The sequence below is a fragment of the Plectrocnemia conspersa genome, unplaced genomic scaffold, assembly GCF_051122295.1.
Source record: "Plectrocnemia conspersa isolate PC_06_02 unplaced genomic scaffold, ASM5112229v1 ptg000002l, whole genome shotgun sequence".
Classification (NCBI taxonomy): domain Eukaryota; kingdom Metazoa; phylum Arthropoda; class Insecta; order Trichoptera; family Polycentropodidae; genus Plectrocnemia; species Plectrocnemia conspersa.
This window is the reverse complement of record NW_028277166.1, coordinates 2,764,325-2,778,310: the sequence shown is the minus strand read 5'-3', so window position 1 is coordinate 2,778,310 and position 13,986 is coordinate 2,764,325. Positions and strand designations below refer to the sequence as shown.

The window sequence follows — 13,986 nt, the reverse complement described above, 5'->3', positions numbered from 1 at the left end:
CTAAACATTTTTTATATAAACAAAAGTTTTGTATATTGTTATAATGTTCTCGCAATTTATTTACAATTATTTGCTAAATGACATATAATTAAAAATATAATTTGATGAACCCTGATATAAGTTAATTTAATGTTTTTCACTTTTTATTAATAGCGTAATGTATTTTCCTACATTTTTAAGACTGTAATTTTTACTTTTACTTTTATTACGGTGTTTATTTAATATTGAATGTACAATATATTTATAGTTTCGGCTGGTTTTCAATTTTCAAAAAAAAAAGTATTATTATATATTGATGATAATTATTTTTTGTGATCTTTAAATGTATTGTTTTTGTTAAATATATTTGTTTTTTCAAATAAATATATCTTTTTCGTGTTTCTTTACTCGTAAAGCTGGACGGGAAGTTCAATATGTTCCCATATGTATTTATTTATCTATTAAAAAAACGGTTACGAATTGGCTATCTTTTGCCCCCCCCCCCCCCCCCCCTTAATAGAAAAAAGCTGAAATGACGTTTCCGAAAAAATATAAAAACGTTTGGGTTTGAAGCAAAATTAATTCTGGCGGCTAGCAACACTTTTGTCAATAATGTGTCAAATTTTGAGGGCGGTTCATTTACGCCGGTGTTTACTCTGAATCAGTTATTGAAACACCAGAAATGTTAATGTTGTAAACTGAATACCGTACAATTGATCTACTTGTCACAATTTATTAGAAAAAAAGTTTCAACATGGCTTTGCTGGGCACCGGAATGAATACCGGAGCAACTGCTTGGCGTACCGTAGCAGCATGCAGTGCTACCGGTGCCATCGGGGGCGCAGCGCTCACCACCGTCGCTGCTCTATGGAGCGGGGGCTTCGGCGTATCTCGCGCCGCTCTGATGCTAACCGCAGCTTTGGAAGGAGTTAAACTTGTGGCTACGTTGACCGGAAGCGAACCCGCCGTTCAGACCCTTACGGGAAGAGGATCTAAGCCGCGCCGAGCGCAACGTCCCCGACCCCGAGACCTATTCAAATTAGCAATCTTTCTTCCCGCCTGCGCCGTCGCTTATTTCATCCTCATCATTTTATTGGGAGCTCCTATTACACACCAACACGAAGACACTTTTCTTCTAGCCTGCTTGCTCACGGTCCTCACGGTGTTTCCTTCATGCTTTTACAGCGGCGTCGATACTACTATTTCAATTCTAACGGGGACAAAATGGTTCACCGGTGATAAGATTTTGGAGATGTTGCAACAGAATATTTTACTAACGTTGCTCGGAGCGTGGTGCGGAGGAGTCGTGATCCCGTTGGATTGGGACCGTTCGTGGCAAGTGTGGCCGGTGCCATGTTACATAGGAGCGTTGATCGGATATACAGTGTCGCAGTTGCTTACCTTAGTCAAATTAGTCCCTTTCATTACTAAGAAATTAGCCAGGAAAACCAAATATTAGACATGTACTTTTGTTAAGAATATAGTGACGCATTGTTTGTGTAACTTGATTGTTCTTTGATTGTGAAAGAAAGAAATGTAATTTATTTTGTTTGAGATATAATCGTTTAATGTTTTTTTTATACGATATGTAAATCATAATAAAACGTATTAAATAAATATGAAATATTCAAATGCTTTTTAATAAACTTATACACTTAATGATTTAATCAATTTGCTTTTAAATATACATATTATATATATTTGAAAAATTGATTAAATCATGGGGAAAATGATGGAAGTGTATGTTTGATTCACTCTATGATATAAATAAGCGTTAACATCTCAGAGAAGACACTTCAATCGAGACTTTGAGAATAAATTTGTCTAAGATTTTAAGGAAATAAAATAACGGTTTCAGTAAGGATATTCAAAAATATTTCGCTATGCATATCTACTTGATATATTATTTAAGTAACAGATAAATTTATGAGAAACTATTGAACATTTCAGCCAAATGTATTTTGTGTTATTTAAAGTAAAATAGCAGTTTGAAAATAAAAACCAAAAATTTCGCACTTCTCTACTTAAAATACCTAAATGCTATATATTGTGAATTTCTTTTTTACTTCAAAAATCTATAAAATCAGTTTGGTTAGGTAATTCTTAATCACTCACTAAATAAATCTCAAAATACGCAGATTAGATGCTTTATAGCCTATTCAGAACAATGCAGAATTATCTTATTTGAAAAATATAATTGATTTTAGGGAACCACAGTTATTATACTATAGACTATTTTTACGCAAGAAGGAATGTGTAAAAGTATTCAAATACTAAAGAAAATATAACATTTTGGAGTTTTCCGAGCTATAACCAGTTTCCATGAAAATGTGAAAACTGGGTAGTCATTGTCGATATTTGTACTTGTATATATTACAGGCAAAGTGAGAATTTCAAACATGCATACATTAACTAGGCAATGTATGCACTTGCAAATCCCTTCAGTTATAGTACACACAAATGAAGTTATGGACAATGTAACTAATTATTGTATAAATTCACTGTTCAGTGTTTGGCAAAATATACAAAATTAAATAATTTATGTATTTAATAGGATTTTTTAACCATTTATGTAATGTTAATCTTGTTGCCAATTTATGTAATCCTCCTTCTTAGTAGATTCGTCGCAGAGAGTTATTCATGAGGTGTTTACTATCCTGATCAACCCTCGCCTGCACTTAACCTGTCAAACGCTATTTTTTTTATTGGCTCTACAATTAGTCGTTTGCGATTAGGTTGGCTGTCAAAAACGCTCGTCTGTCAAATCTTGTTCGTTGACGATATAATTAGCACACGTCAGAGAGTTCACATAATCACTAGGTAAAGCATACATTACCTAGTGCAAGTATACACAAAATGTAGCATTGTAAATTTTAACAAATATTTTCCCAAATTAAAGAAAAAAACCGCAAGGACTGATAAAACAACCTGATACAAGTGCAGTAAGCAGTATCTAAAATTGAATAATATTGGAATCTCTCTACAAGTTTTAAATTGCGATAAGGTAAAATCAGTTAGGAAATCTTATTTAATATTTGTACATTTATAAAGATGAGATTTTAAAAATATCAACGGAGGACACTAAAAATAAAAATGTCATTGTACCTGCGGGAGCTAAACAACAAAAATTTATTTAGGAAATTTTTATTCGAAAGCTATCTTAGAATTTTTTGTTTGCGGAGGATAAATTCTTGAGAGAGCAAAAAAAAGGTTGTCCTGGAATTTTTGTTCAAAATCCATTTCGGAATTTTAAATACCGTGTTAAATAAAGTAAAGTGGCGCGCCCCTTCAGAGTAATGGACGCCTCGAGCGCCTCTGGGCTGGTCATAATTGTATTAGTAAGTTCACCTACATAATGCTTTCAATATTTTTTAACCGAGCATTTATTCTGTTTAAAGAAAACCTAAAAAACGAACACTAATAATATTTTATTTACACAATTTTCATTTTTTATGTGATTTTTTAAACTATTTTTACAAATAAAAAGTTTGAAAATAATTTTCAATTATTATCTAACATATCTTTTTATTTATTGATTTTAGATGAACTTAAAATAAATATAAAAATATTTCTTATTTATGTAATCAATGGTTAATATAAAACAGCTTATTACCAAATAATATTGACAGCTGTCAGTGTAAGGGCGAGCTGTCGAGATGGCAGCCCCAATCGAAAACGCTAAAGATTCGCTGAATATAGACTCGGCAAGCTTCAATTCCGATTTGTATCTATCAAACACTTTAAAGGAATGTAACTTAAAACAGATTATGGAAAAAGAATGTGAGATCATCAGAGAGAGTCAATATTTGCACTCGGAAATGCAGACGTTGGTCTACGAAAACTACAACAAATTCATATCGGCCACGGATACCGTCAGAAAGATGAGAAAGGATTTCGAGAGCATGCAGGTTGAAATGGAGCGCTTGAACGAAAACATGGAGAAGATCACAACCTTCAGTAGCACAATATCTGAGTCTTTGAAAGATTCGAGAACATCAGTGGATAAATTGTGTGCGACGGGTCAATTGTTGCGCAGACTGCAGTTTTTGTTCTTATTGCCTTCAAGATTGAACGAGTTCATCGGTAAAGGTTTATACGCTGACGCCGTCAACGATTACCTGCACGCTCAGAGAGTTTTGGAGCGATATGGAAGTCAACCGTCGTTTCAAGGCATTCAAAAGGAATGTGAAGATATTGTTAACGAATTGATTTCGAGGCTGAGGGAGAAATTGGCCGCACACGATTCGACGGCTGCCGAATTAGCTGAGAGTGTTTGCTTGTTGGTTAGATTGCAAGGATCTGAAGAAGCTTTGCATGAGAAGTTCTTATGTTCATCTGAACCTAGATTATTGAATCATTTGAGTAACTTGAAAGAAATGGGAGATTGCTCCGATTTGTTGGAGTGGGTCGAAAAAGGCAATGTCGGTTTATTGGCCGATTTAGGTATTGTGGTATCTTCTTATAGCGAGATGTTTTTAGAGAATAATCACGACGAGAACATCGTGAGGAACTTGAGCGAATTCAGTGATAAGATAATGCTAAAGTATCTGGAATTGGCTAAAATACAGTTTGAGTCTTATACTATTAAGAGTGGAACTGAAGTTTTGGTGAGAGGTTTGGATAAATTTTATAGACGCTTGCAAGCCATGAATCATCATATTCAAGCTAATGATTACGCAAATGAAGCAGCGGATATTGTGATGGGCGTAATTTCAAACAAAGGCAAGAATCACTTCAATAATATAAAGAATCAGTTCTGGGAGAGATTGGTCAGTATAAGGCAAAGTATCGCTAGTAAGACAAGCGGAGATTTGAAAGAGATGCTGAGTTCTTTACAAGTCTTTGTGATGGAGAAGGTTCAGGCTTCGTTGCAAGATTTAATGATATTCTTACAAAGCGGTTTATCTTTCAGTCTAAAGCCCGCTTGTGTTAAATGTGTTGTAAAATCTTGTATCGATCTAATATCAGATACTGTATCAGATCTTGTAACAGTAGTGAAGAGCTTCTGTATATTACAAGCGACTAACAACAACACTCCGGCTCAATTATTGTTAATACTATCGAGATTGTGTTACGAGTTACAAAACTCTGGAATACATTGCCTTTTAGGACAAGCTGAATCGTTGTTCGATAAAGTCAGTCATTTGGGAGAATCCGTACGACTTCCCGATTGTCTCGAAAGTATGCTTTGTAAATTAGTCGGAGAAGGAGCTCAGATGTTATTGAACAGTTACGTCAATCACGTCGGATTGAAAGTATCGCAAATGTTGAGAGTATCGGTATTATCAAGAGAATGGATCAGAGTACCTGAACCGAGAGGCGTTCGCGCTGTAGCGAGACGCGTATTAGAAGCTTTAGCAGCAGCAGAGCAAGATACTTTACAACTCTACGAAACCGGCGGCACTACTAGACAATCGAGCGACTCGAGCAGAAGGACTCATAGTTTATCAGCGACTAAATTGCCTTATAAATCCAGCTGGTTGGTGGATTCAAGTTTAGCGTCGAACATCAATAAACTATTCTCGGAGAAGATTGAAATATTCAGTCAGGTTGAGCCGACGAAAGTATCTATAATGACCGGAATCGTGAAGATCAGTCTGAAGACATTTTTAGAATGCGTTAGATTGCGCACATATAGTAGATACGGCTTACAGCAGATGCAAGTTGATGTTCATTATCTACAACTACAGCTGTGGCAATACGTTCACGACGAAAACTTGGTGCATATGTTACTGGACGAGGTTCTAGGATCAGTTATAAATCGTTGTATCGATCCTCGTTTGATGGAACCGAGCGTCGTGGAGATAATTTGCGAGAGAGGTTGAAGACAGCATTCCTTAATGTTATAGATAATACATTGTTTATATATTATATATTATTTATTTAAACTTTATAATAATATGCATATTTTAACAGTCGATTCGTAGTTTGATTTACATCCATATAAATGATTTAAAAATCAACAAACGTCATTCGAACAATTCACTACATCAAAGAATCGATTCCTGCAGAATGAAATTAGTTCATGAAGTAAAATAAATTAGATTGCTCGCCTCTAAAAATCTATACAATATTAAATATTTCAATAATTTGACCCTAAAACCATACTGCAGTGATCGACTCACATTTAAACATAATTTTTTACATATTACATTACGGTGTTAAGATTTTGGCACGTTAAGATTTTGAACATAAAAAAAATACATGCATTGTAGCATAGCATTGTCAACATTAAACACAGTGACATAAAGCTACATATCATAAGATAAAAAAAATATAAAACTATGATTAAACCATTAAAAAAAGAGCTACCGCCTTCCTAAAAAAATCTTATCGCTATAATTATTCATATAAAATATTAAATTAAATGCTCAAGAATATTTTTATAATGCAGCTATGTAATTATCACAGTTGAATAATAAAAAAATTATGGGCAACTAGGAATATTTTTATGGTTATTAGTTGCACTTTATAATTAAATAATCACATTACAGTGTAGGAATTATTTGGAGATCAACTATTTGAAAGATTGCAGATTCAATACAACTTTAATTGATTGATCTAAATCTTTGTGAACGATAAATAACTCTAAAACGGGAACTAAAATATTATTTAAGGCACTCGATTGATAGATTTATACAAAAATGGAAATCAGTCTTTATGAAGACCCAGAGGATCCAAACTCGGCGCTCCGTCCACAGCTTTATCGGATTCGACCATGTTGAACACTTTGAGTTGCACTTCCCTAGTGCTCGAGCTAGCTATGTCTTTCAAGTTGAGAAATTTTTGTGGATACTTTGGTTTCGTCCTGGTCGGTTTTGCCCTCGGAGACTCGTTCGCTTCCACTGCATTTTCAACAACTTGCGACCCATGGGGCTCGGTGTGTAGAAACGAATGTAATTTCAATGTTGAAATAAGCTGAAACATATCAAATAAATTGCCTTAATATAACACAAAATAAATTTCACGACCCAAAAATCCCGATTCAAATTAAAAAAAATACCGTAGCTCATTTGAACATTTATTAATAATGCTTACATTCCTGATACTATCCAAAGCCTCTCGTTGCTTATAAGATTGTATAAGTATACTGTCAGACAAGATTGTTTCATAGTTTTCCAATTCGTAAGCGCAAGTAGACATCACTCGATGAGCAAAGAACAATTGACATCGGATTACTTGAGGATCCTTAATAAATAAAAAAAATATTCAGATAAATTAAAAAATAAATGATATGATGATTGGATCAAAATGAAACCTTAAAATTGAGTCCTTTGATGATACACGACTCTTCTTCTTCGCCTAAGGTCGCTCTGACGTTTGGATCTGATCTGTCTTTGATCAACCCACTGGGAGGCAATCCTTTGAGTTCGGCAGGTTGCTGTTTGGGAATCGGAAACGTTCTCACTGCTGGTTTACAGTACTGGTCGGGATGTTTCATATATAAAGCATGCTCGATGATATATTGCACGTCAATTGTTGTCGGATAGTGCATCAGATATGTTAGACATTTCATCTGTTCTTCGTTTAGTACTAAAACATAATATATTTTTCATAAGTTTAACTTTTGTATTTGCGAAAATTAGAACCTAAACTTAATTTTTTTAAACCATCATAACTTTTTCATTAGTTTAATTAGTTTTAATGTCAAATTTAAAAAACAGTTTCATAATGATTGTTTTTAATATTCGCAATGTTTAGAATCACCAAATATACATATTTTAAAAATAAAAACGATACAGATTATGATAAAATGACGGCAAAATACTTTTACTCAATATAAAAACAGCAAATATCAAACTTTGTGACCTATACAATAATTTCAATATTTGCACGATATTTTAAGAAAAGTTTCTGAAATAATTATTTTTTTGAGCTCACATACAATTTCTCTTTTTATTTTTCTTCTCGTGAAAAATGTCGGAAATAGCATTTGTAGCAGTGGGAACACTCGTTACCGAGCGTTCCCACTGCAACGGCTCCGACACGATTTTATTGCTTTACGTGAATTTTTGACTTCTGAGAAGTGATAATTGTTTTTGCGCCCTCCTATTGACCAAAATTCGGTTTGAATATACTTTGACCAATATTCTCATATTAAAAGGCCGTAGTAATATCGGTAAGGATCATATTATTAAAACATAGTGTAATATTGAAGTGCAGACAAACTATGGAGCAATATGCGAAATGCGATGTCTATCTGTACATCTTCTTCTGCTGAGATTTGAGTTGGCTAAGTTTGTATTTTGGACTTGACCTAATGAAAGTTTTAGAACTTTCATTAAGTCAAGTTGGGTTTGGTTGATTTGTATAGGTTAGGTTTGGGTTTGAACAGCAAATGTACGTTTCGCAACTGTCAATGAGTTTCATAGGCATTTTAAAGCAGCATATGATTTTACTAGCGCCTATCAGTTAACTTATATTTTCGCTAATAGATATCTACTGGTGAAAATATAACTTTACTGAAAAATACGCATTCACTGTAACGTTTATACATCGCATGTAAATAAATAATGATAAGTATGTAAATGTATATATAGTTGAAATCATATAATTTTACTAGCACCTACTAGATAAATTATATTTTCACTGGTAAAAATATGTATATCTACAGGTGAAAATGTATTCCGATATGATTTCACTGAAATAACATATTTTAAAAAATATTTTCGGAATAGTTTCGAGACTTTTTTTAGATTTTCTTTGAGGGATAACAAGAGAGTTTCTGGTTTAGAACCAGGGACGACATTTCAGTTTTTTTAATATTTCTATTTCATTAAGATTCATAGTATTTAATTAAATGTCATGCATTTTTCTAACCAAATTTTAAGGGGGGGGCATTTACCCCCCCCCCCCCACCAAATGACGTCCCTGAGTAAAAATGAATCTGTTAGTCTGTTACATTGTGCAAATATAAAACAAAATGTCTAAGTTTCACGGTTCGATGCCGTACAAATATCACTGTGTTTATTGACTGTAAAGTGTTAAAAATTATTTAAACACATTTTCATTTTTAAGGTACGCGATTCACAGTTTGATGGAAACTGATTTCACTATTACGAATATATAATACGTGGTATATATTTATAGAAAAAATTGAATATGCATGTAAACACTGCCTTGAAACGATTTTTTTTTACCAAAGTTTTGAGCCTCTGGAATTTTGGATATTGTTTTTTTAAATTATTTTAGTTGATATGATATTAGTAGCATCTTTAGCTAAAGAGCTAAATAAATATGTTTTTGTTGTATTAAGTTAAAATGACGAAATGCACAAATTTGTACAAACGGATGCAAGGCAAGGTTTCTGAAATGCATAAATTTGTGCACGTGGTATTCAATGTGTTAACCACTTCTCGGTCGGTAATTATGAGACTTTTTTGTGTAAAATTTTTTTCGAAGCTAGACTAAGGTAACTTGCTCACGGTCTGTGAAGAACTCACATTAAAATCTAGTAGTATTATTTGACAACTTACATAGATCTCTAATCGCCATGAGCATCGCCACCATGATGTATCGCACCAGAGAAAAGTCATCGTTTTCGGCAAAAATCGCATCCCACAATATGAGCAGATCGTGTAGTGGAAACTCTCGGCCGAACAAAACCCGCAACCAGCGTCTGTTTAACATAAGCAAGCCGATTATACAATGTTTATATGTTTGATTACCCAACTTGATAAAGCAATACGCACAAGCCAAACAGTGATAACTGACAGTTGTTACTCTCCATGCGCAATGCCAATTCGGGGTCAAACTTCATCAAGAGCTCTTGTCTGATCTCTTCCAGGATAACGACCACTTCGACCGTAGTCACACTTTTTCTCTAAAACAATAATGAAGTTTAAAAATAGACAAATACACATCATATCACAAACTCGTACTTTGTCTTTGGTGTTTATTTTGGGATTCGCTCTTTCCTTATCGGTGATCGGTTTCGGGGGCAACGATTTTCTGGTGACCTTGTAAAAGCCCTCGATCCCATTCATAATCATCCTGAACATTGCACTGTCAATGAAAATAGCGTTATCGTGTGATAAACATGTGCTGAATGTCATTATATATATATATATATATATATATATATATATATATATATATATATATATATATATATATATATATATATATATATTTGCATTATAGTTACTCACAAGCTATCGTGTTCTATATATTGAGGATCCATTATCTCCGATAGTTGTTTACTAAAATCATATAATATTAAAATTTCATAAACTGCTTCATTTCTATATTATCTTAGTTTACATATATTTCATTACTTTATAATCATAAAAATAATATTTATTACATTACAATATTTTTGCTACAAATATACAATATTTATATTTAAAATTACAAGCTGATTTTATCCGTATTGTTAAAAACTAATATATTATTTATACCATTAGAATTAAAAAATGGTTTTCAATATGTATTATGAATCGTAGTATTTTATTGTATATAATAGAATATTCTGTAGAAAATTCTCAAAAATAAAATATTAATTGAGTTATCTTAACCCTTTGAGTAGTGAGTTAATTTTACGTATTTTTCCATATTTATTTCTGTTATTTATTTATTATTATATTTTACTACATTTATAGTAAAAACTATAGAAAATAATCATTGATTCTTAACGTTTTATTGCTTTGATTTATTTTACTATTGTTTTGTAATAGTATGTTTTAACACATTACGGTTTGCTATTTACGCAGAATTTAAAAAATATATTTTTCTATGTTTTGACAAAAGGTGAAATTATAAATGTATACATTGTAGATGACTAGAAAAAAATCTTTATTATATTTGCATGATATTTTTGAGTTCGAGTTATATTATTTTATACCTTCGAATATGTGTGAACAGACTGATCACAAAAATATCGCTATAACGCGAAAACGCGTGAACAGACCGTAATGTGTTAATAACTTATTTTAACACTTTTCTATTATTAAATTTCGTTAATTTATTTTACATATTTTTTTATAAAATTAATATTTTTTGTTATCTTCGTTTATTTCGTACTCTTTAATTTATCAGTATTATTTTCTTTAGAAATCATTTACAATAAATCAAATTTAAAAAAATATTATAAAATGTTTTTTATTTATTATTTCTTTAGTTATATATGAAACATCGACCACCATACATGTACGGTGATACCACTCAAAGGGTTAACTTTGTCGCAAATTAGAAAAGAATTAAATCTCACGTTAAACTCAAAAAATATTCTTATTGTCATATGAAAGATAAGTAAAGTTGAGATTAAAAAAATTGATAATCACTCTAAAATGGTGTGTTCAGCTGCTCGATGATCCGATTGGAGTACAAACAAGAGCGGAGCTAAGATTTCGTGCATTCCTTGGCAATAGAGAAGTTGCGGTGCTTCACAAGCAAAGCAGAACAATACATTGCACTGTAAAATATTAAAATTATGGCATTGAATAGAATAAATATATCATTATTATTTTACAAAAGATCAACATACCATTGCTTGTTGTATATCGGGCTGTTTGAAGAAGTCTAGACCGGGAAAAGTCCTCACGACATCCATCTTTATAATAGACTGCAATTCTGAATTACGAAAGTGTTGATTCCACTTGCTCTAAAATGTGTTAGAAATTAAATTAATATGTCCTTTGATTATTTCTAGTGTTGGGAAAGTACCTTTTCATTTTGAGAGAGCGGATTATCATCATCAGCGCTGTCCCGGTGTGGATCGCACATTAGCCTATCTTTTAGCTCTTGGTAATATAAGCGATTGGTACGAATACTGAAATGTTAAATTATTGATATTATATGTATATAAGTAATTAATATTAAATTTGATCTTACACTTCGATCCAATATTCAGGCGGCGAAGGTATAACTTCTAGCATGATGGCCCATGAGATGCTGCGTAGTCGAGATGCGCGCAGGGCCCCCGTGAGGGCCCTCCTGCGCAACTCCTCTAACCCAAATCCGAACTGGTTCCATTCTAGTCTGTTCATTACGTCATAATTAATTAATTATAATAATAATTATTGTGACATTTTTTCATTAAAAATATACAACTAACGCTCAACAGTTCAAAGCTATATTTGTCTTAAGGTGTCACTCTAATCTGATATGAAAATTGATTACTTACTGATATTTCTGGTAGACGGCACTCTGGTCGGGAGTGCTGCTTCCAGAACTGATGCTGTTCGGAGAAGACTGAAGAATGGAACAAATAATTAATAATACGCGATGTTAGTTCGCCAAATTGTCGTTTAAATCGATAAAACTGACAGACTTACGCTAGAATCGCTTTGCATTGTTCCGTGTCAAAGTCAGCAGGAGCGGAACCATAACAATTTTTCGTTTTTATTATAAGCTTCGGCCATAGCGACAAATTTAATGACCATATGAATTTATGACGTTTTATTAGAATAAAATCAAATATATGCATATATATAATAAATATGCATGTTATATTTCTAAAAAAAGTTAAAAAATATATGATTTACTAAAATATGCATGATCTGTAATAAAATTTAAAAAATACTTTATAAAAGCTTTTTACGTTTTAAGAAACATGATTTAAATTAAGAAATGTAATATATTGTTATTTATATTCATTTTACATATTTAGAAACAGTTTGTAAAATGCATGGTAAACACTGACGTCGGTGTTGAATATCATTTTTAATTTTAATATTAAACTTAATTTGTCAAAATGCGAGACACTTTTTGGGATGATATTCAATGTGGGAAAACTGAAATCCGGGACATCTAGTTGATTTATTGATTACTTTTTGAGTTGATAGTCATTTAAATTGTTTATGTGGTCGTTGATTTGATTTTAATGTCTAAATATTTTTTTATTTTCTGTCGTGGTGCTCCCTTAGTTCTTGTTAAATTTATAATGATAGTGGATTAGTGAAAAAATTTTAGGGATTGTGATGGTGACGGGTGGCAATTAGACACAGATTGAGCCGCTGCAGTAGTATATTTATTGAAGATTAACGGTGCTTACATTACAACGGGCGCGCGTGCGACGGCACGCGTCCGAATCCTTGCGGGCTTGCCGGTAGAGAGAGAAACCGTCACGTCGATGCTACACAGCGCCGACCAGTTTTGGCCATAACAAATCTAAATTCGGCTCCCATAAAATATTATTTCAATATGAAAAAAGTGAATTGATCTAGAAATGCGAATGTCGACTGGTCAAACCATTGATCAACTGTAAAATAAATTGTACTTGTGTGAAACACTGGAACGAGTTACCCAAGAGAATCATTTCAATAATTTTAATCGTGGCCCCAAAAAGATTGCATTTAGAAGACCTTATGACCAAAAATAATGGTAAATTTTTATTTTCAAAATATGATCCGGTGATAGAGAAACGCGTAAATAGGCAATAAAAAATCTATACAGAACGCATTATTTCGAAAAAAATATCCACCAAGAAATCATTCCATTGATCGCTAAAGCTATCAAAGACAAAATGCTTTGTATTTTTCTATAACTGTGGACTATACGCCAAATGAAAGTTATAACGAACAAATGTTAATTTCAAAATAAAAAGAATTCGAAGTTTGAAAATAAAAATTGAAAACTAAGAAAAGTATTAATCGCATTAAGAATACTGATGACACTACTAGTTTCAGTTGCTAAAGGAGAGAAAAGTTAGTAAAATTAAAACTATTTACTATTGAGCAACAGGTAAAGAAAAAATTGAAAGACTTGGCAATAAATTCAATATAAAATGAAATTACCTAATCTCTTAATATTAATGTTTTGCGGACGAGTTTCGCTAAAATAAAAGCCAAACGACGTTTATATTACAAAAGTTTTGTAATTAAAATTTTTATAACTTTATAAATTAACAAATATTTGTTAGTTGTCTATTTTGTACTGTATTGTGCATTATAATATTTTTTATTTTCGCAAAAATAAATAAATTTCTAAAAAAACAAATTAAAAATATAAATAAAATGTAGCTTTGAAGTTAGCTACTTTGTTTAGCGTGCACCGCCGGTGGTTAGC

General features: G+C 32.4%; 3 protein-coding genes across 3 annotated transcripts; 2 read left to right on the top strand and 1 right to left on the bottom strand.

Annotated features, from left to right (window-relative positions):
- Positions 1 to 523: 523 nt before the first annotated feature.
- Positions 524 to 1,611, top strand: PIG-F (phosphatidylinositol glycan anchor biosynthesis class F). The gene has a single exon (XM_088206199.1). It carries the CDS (start codon positions 734 to 736, stop codon positions 1,436 to 1,438), a length of 705 nt encoding a protein of 234 aa, XP_088062325.1. The 5' UTR covers positions 524 to 733; the 3' UTR covers positions 1,439 to 1,611.
- A 1,992-nt stretch (positions 1,612 to 3,603) lies between these two features.
- On the top strand, positions 3,604 to 5,897 carry Vps51 (vacuolar protein sorting 51). Its single transcript, XM_088206152.1, has one exon. It carries the CDS (start codon positions 3,636 to 3,638, stop codon positions 5,802 to 5,804), a length of 2,169 nt encoding a protein of 722 aa, XP_088062278.1. The 5' UTR covers positions 3,604 to 3,635; the 3' UTR covers positions 5,805 to 5,897.
- Positions 5,848 to 12,344, bottom strand: TBC1D5 (TBC1 domain family member 5). The gene is made up of 13 exons (XM_088206153.1): positions 12,255 to 12,344; positions 12,104 to 12,171; positions 11,812 to 11,958; positions 11,644 to 11,749; positions 11,465 to 11,581; positions 11,262 to 11,392; positions 10,131 to 10,181; positions 9,861 to 9,984; positions 9,672 to 9,802; positions 9,456 to 9,598; positions 7,238 to 7,512; positions 7,018 to 7,167; positions 5,848 to 6,897 (listed from the first exon to the last, which is right to left on the bottom strand). Exons 1-13 carry the CDS (start codon positions 12,270 to 12,272, stop codon positions 6,631 to 6,633), a joined length of 1,728 nt encoding a protein of 575 aa, XP_088062279.1. The 5' UTR covers positions 12,273 to 12,344; the 3' UTR covers positions 5,848 to 6,630.
- Between the last annotated feature and the right edge of the window lie 1,642 nt (positions 12,345 to 13,986).

Coding starts and splice junctions, on each gene's coding strand:
- Vps51 (XM_088206152.1), top strand. CDS start 3,636: ATGGCAGCCCCAATCGAAAACGCTAAAGATTCGCTGAATATAGACTCG.
- TBC1D5 (XM_088206153.1), bottom strand. Junction 11,959..12,103: donor GCCGTCTACCAGAAATATCA/GTAAGTAATCAA, acceptor CGTAATGAACAG/ACTAGAATGGAACCAGTTCG. Junction 7,513..9,455: donor CATGGCGATTAGAGATCTAT/GTAAGTTGTCAA, acceptor ATTATGTTTTAG/TACTAAACGAAGAACAGATG.
- PIG-F (XM_088206199.1), top strand. CDS start 734: ATGGCTTTGCTGGGCACCGGAATGAATACCGGAGCAACTGCTTGGCGT.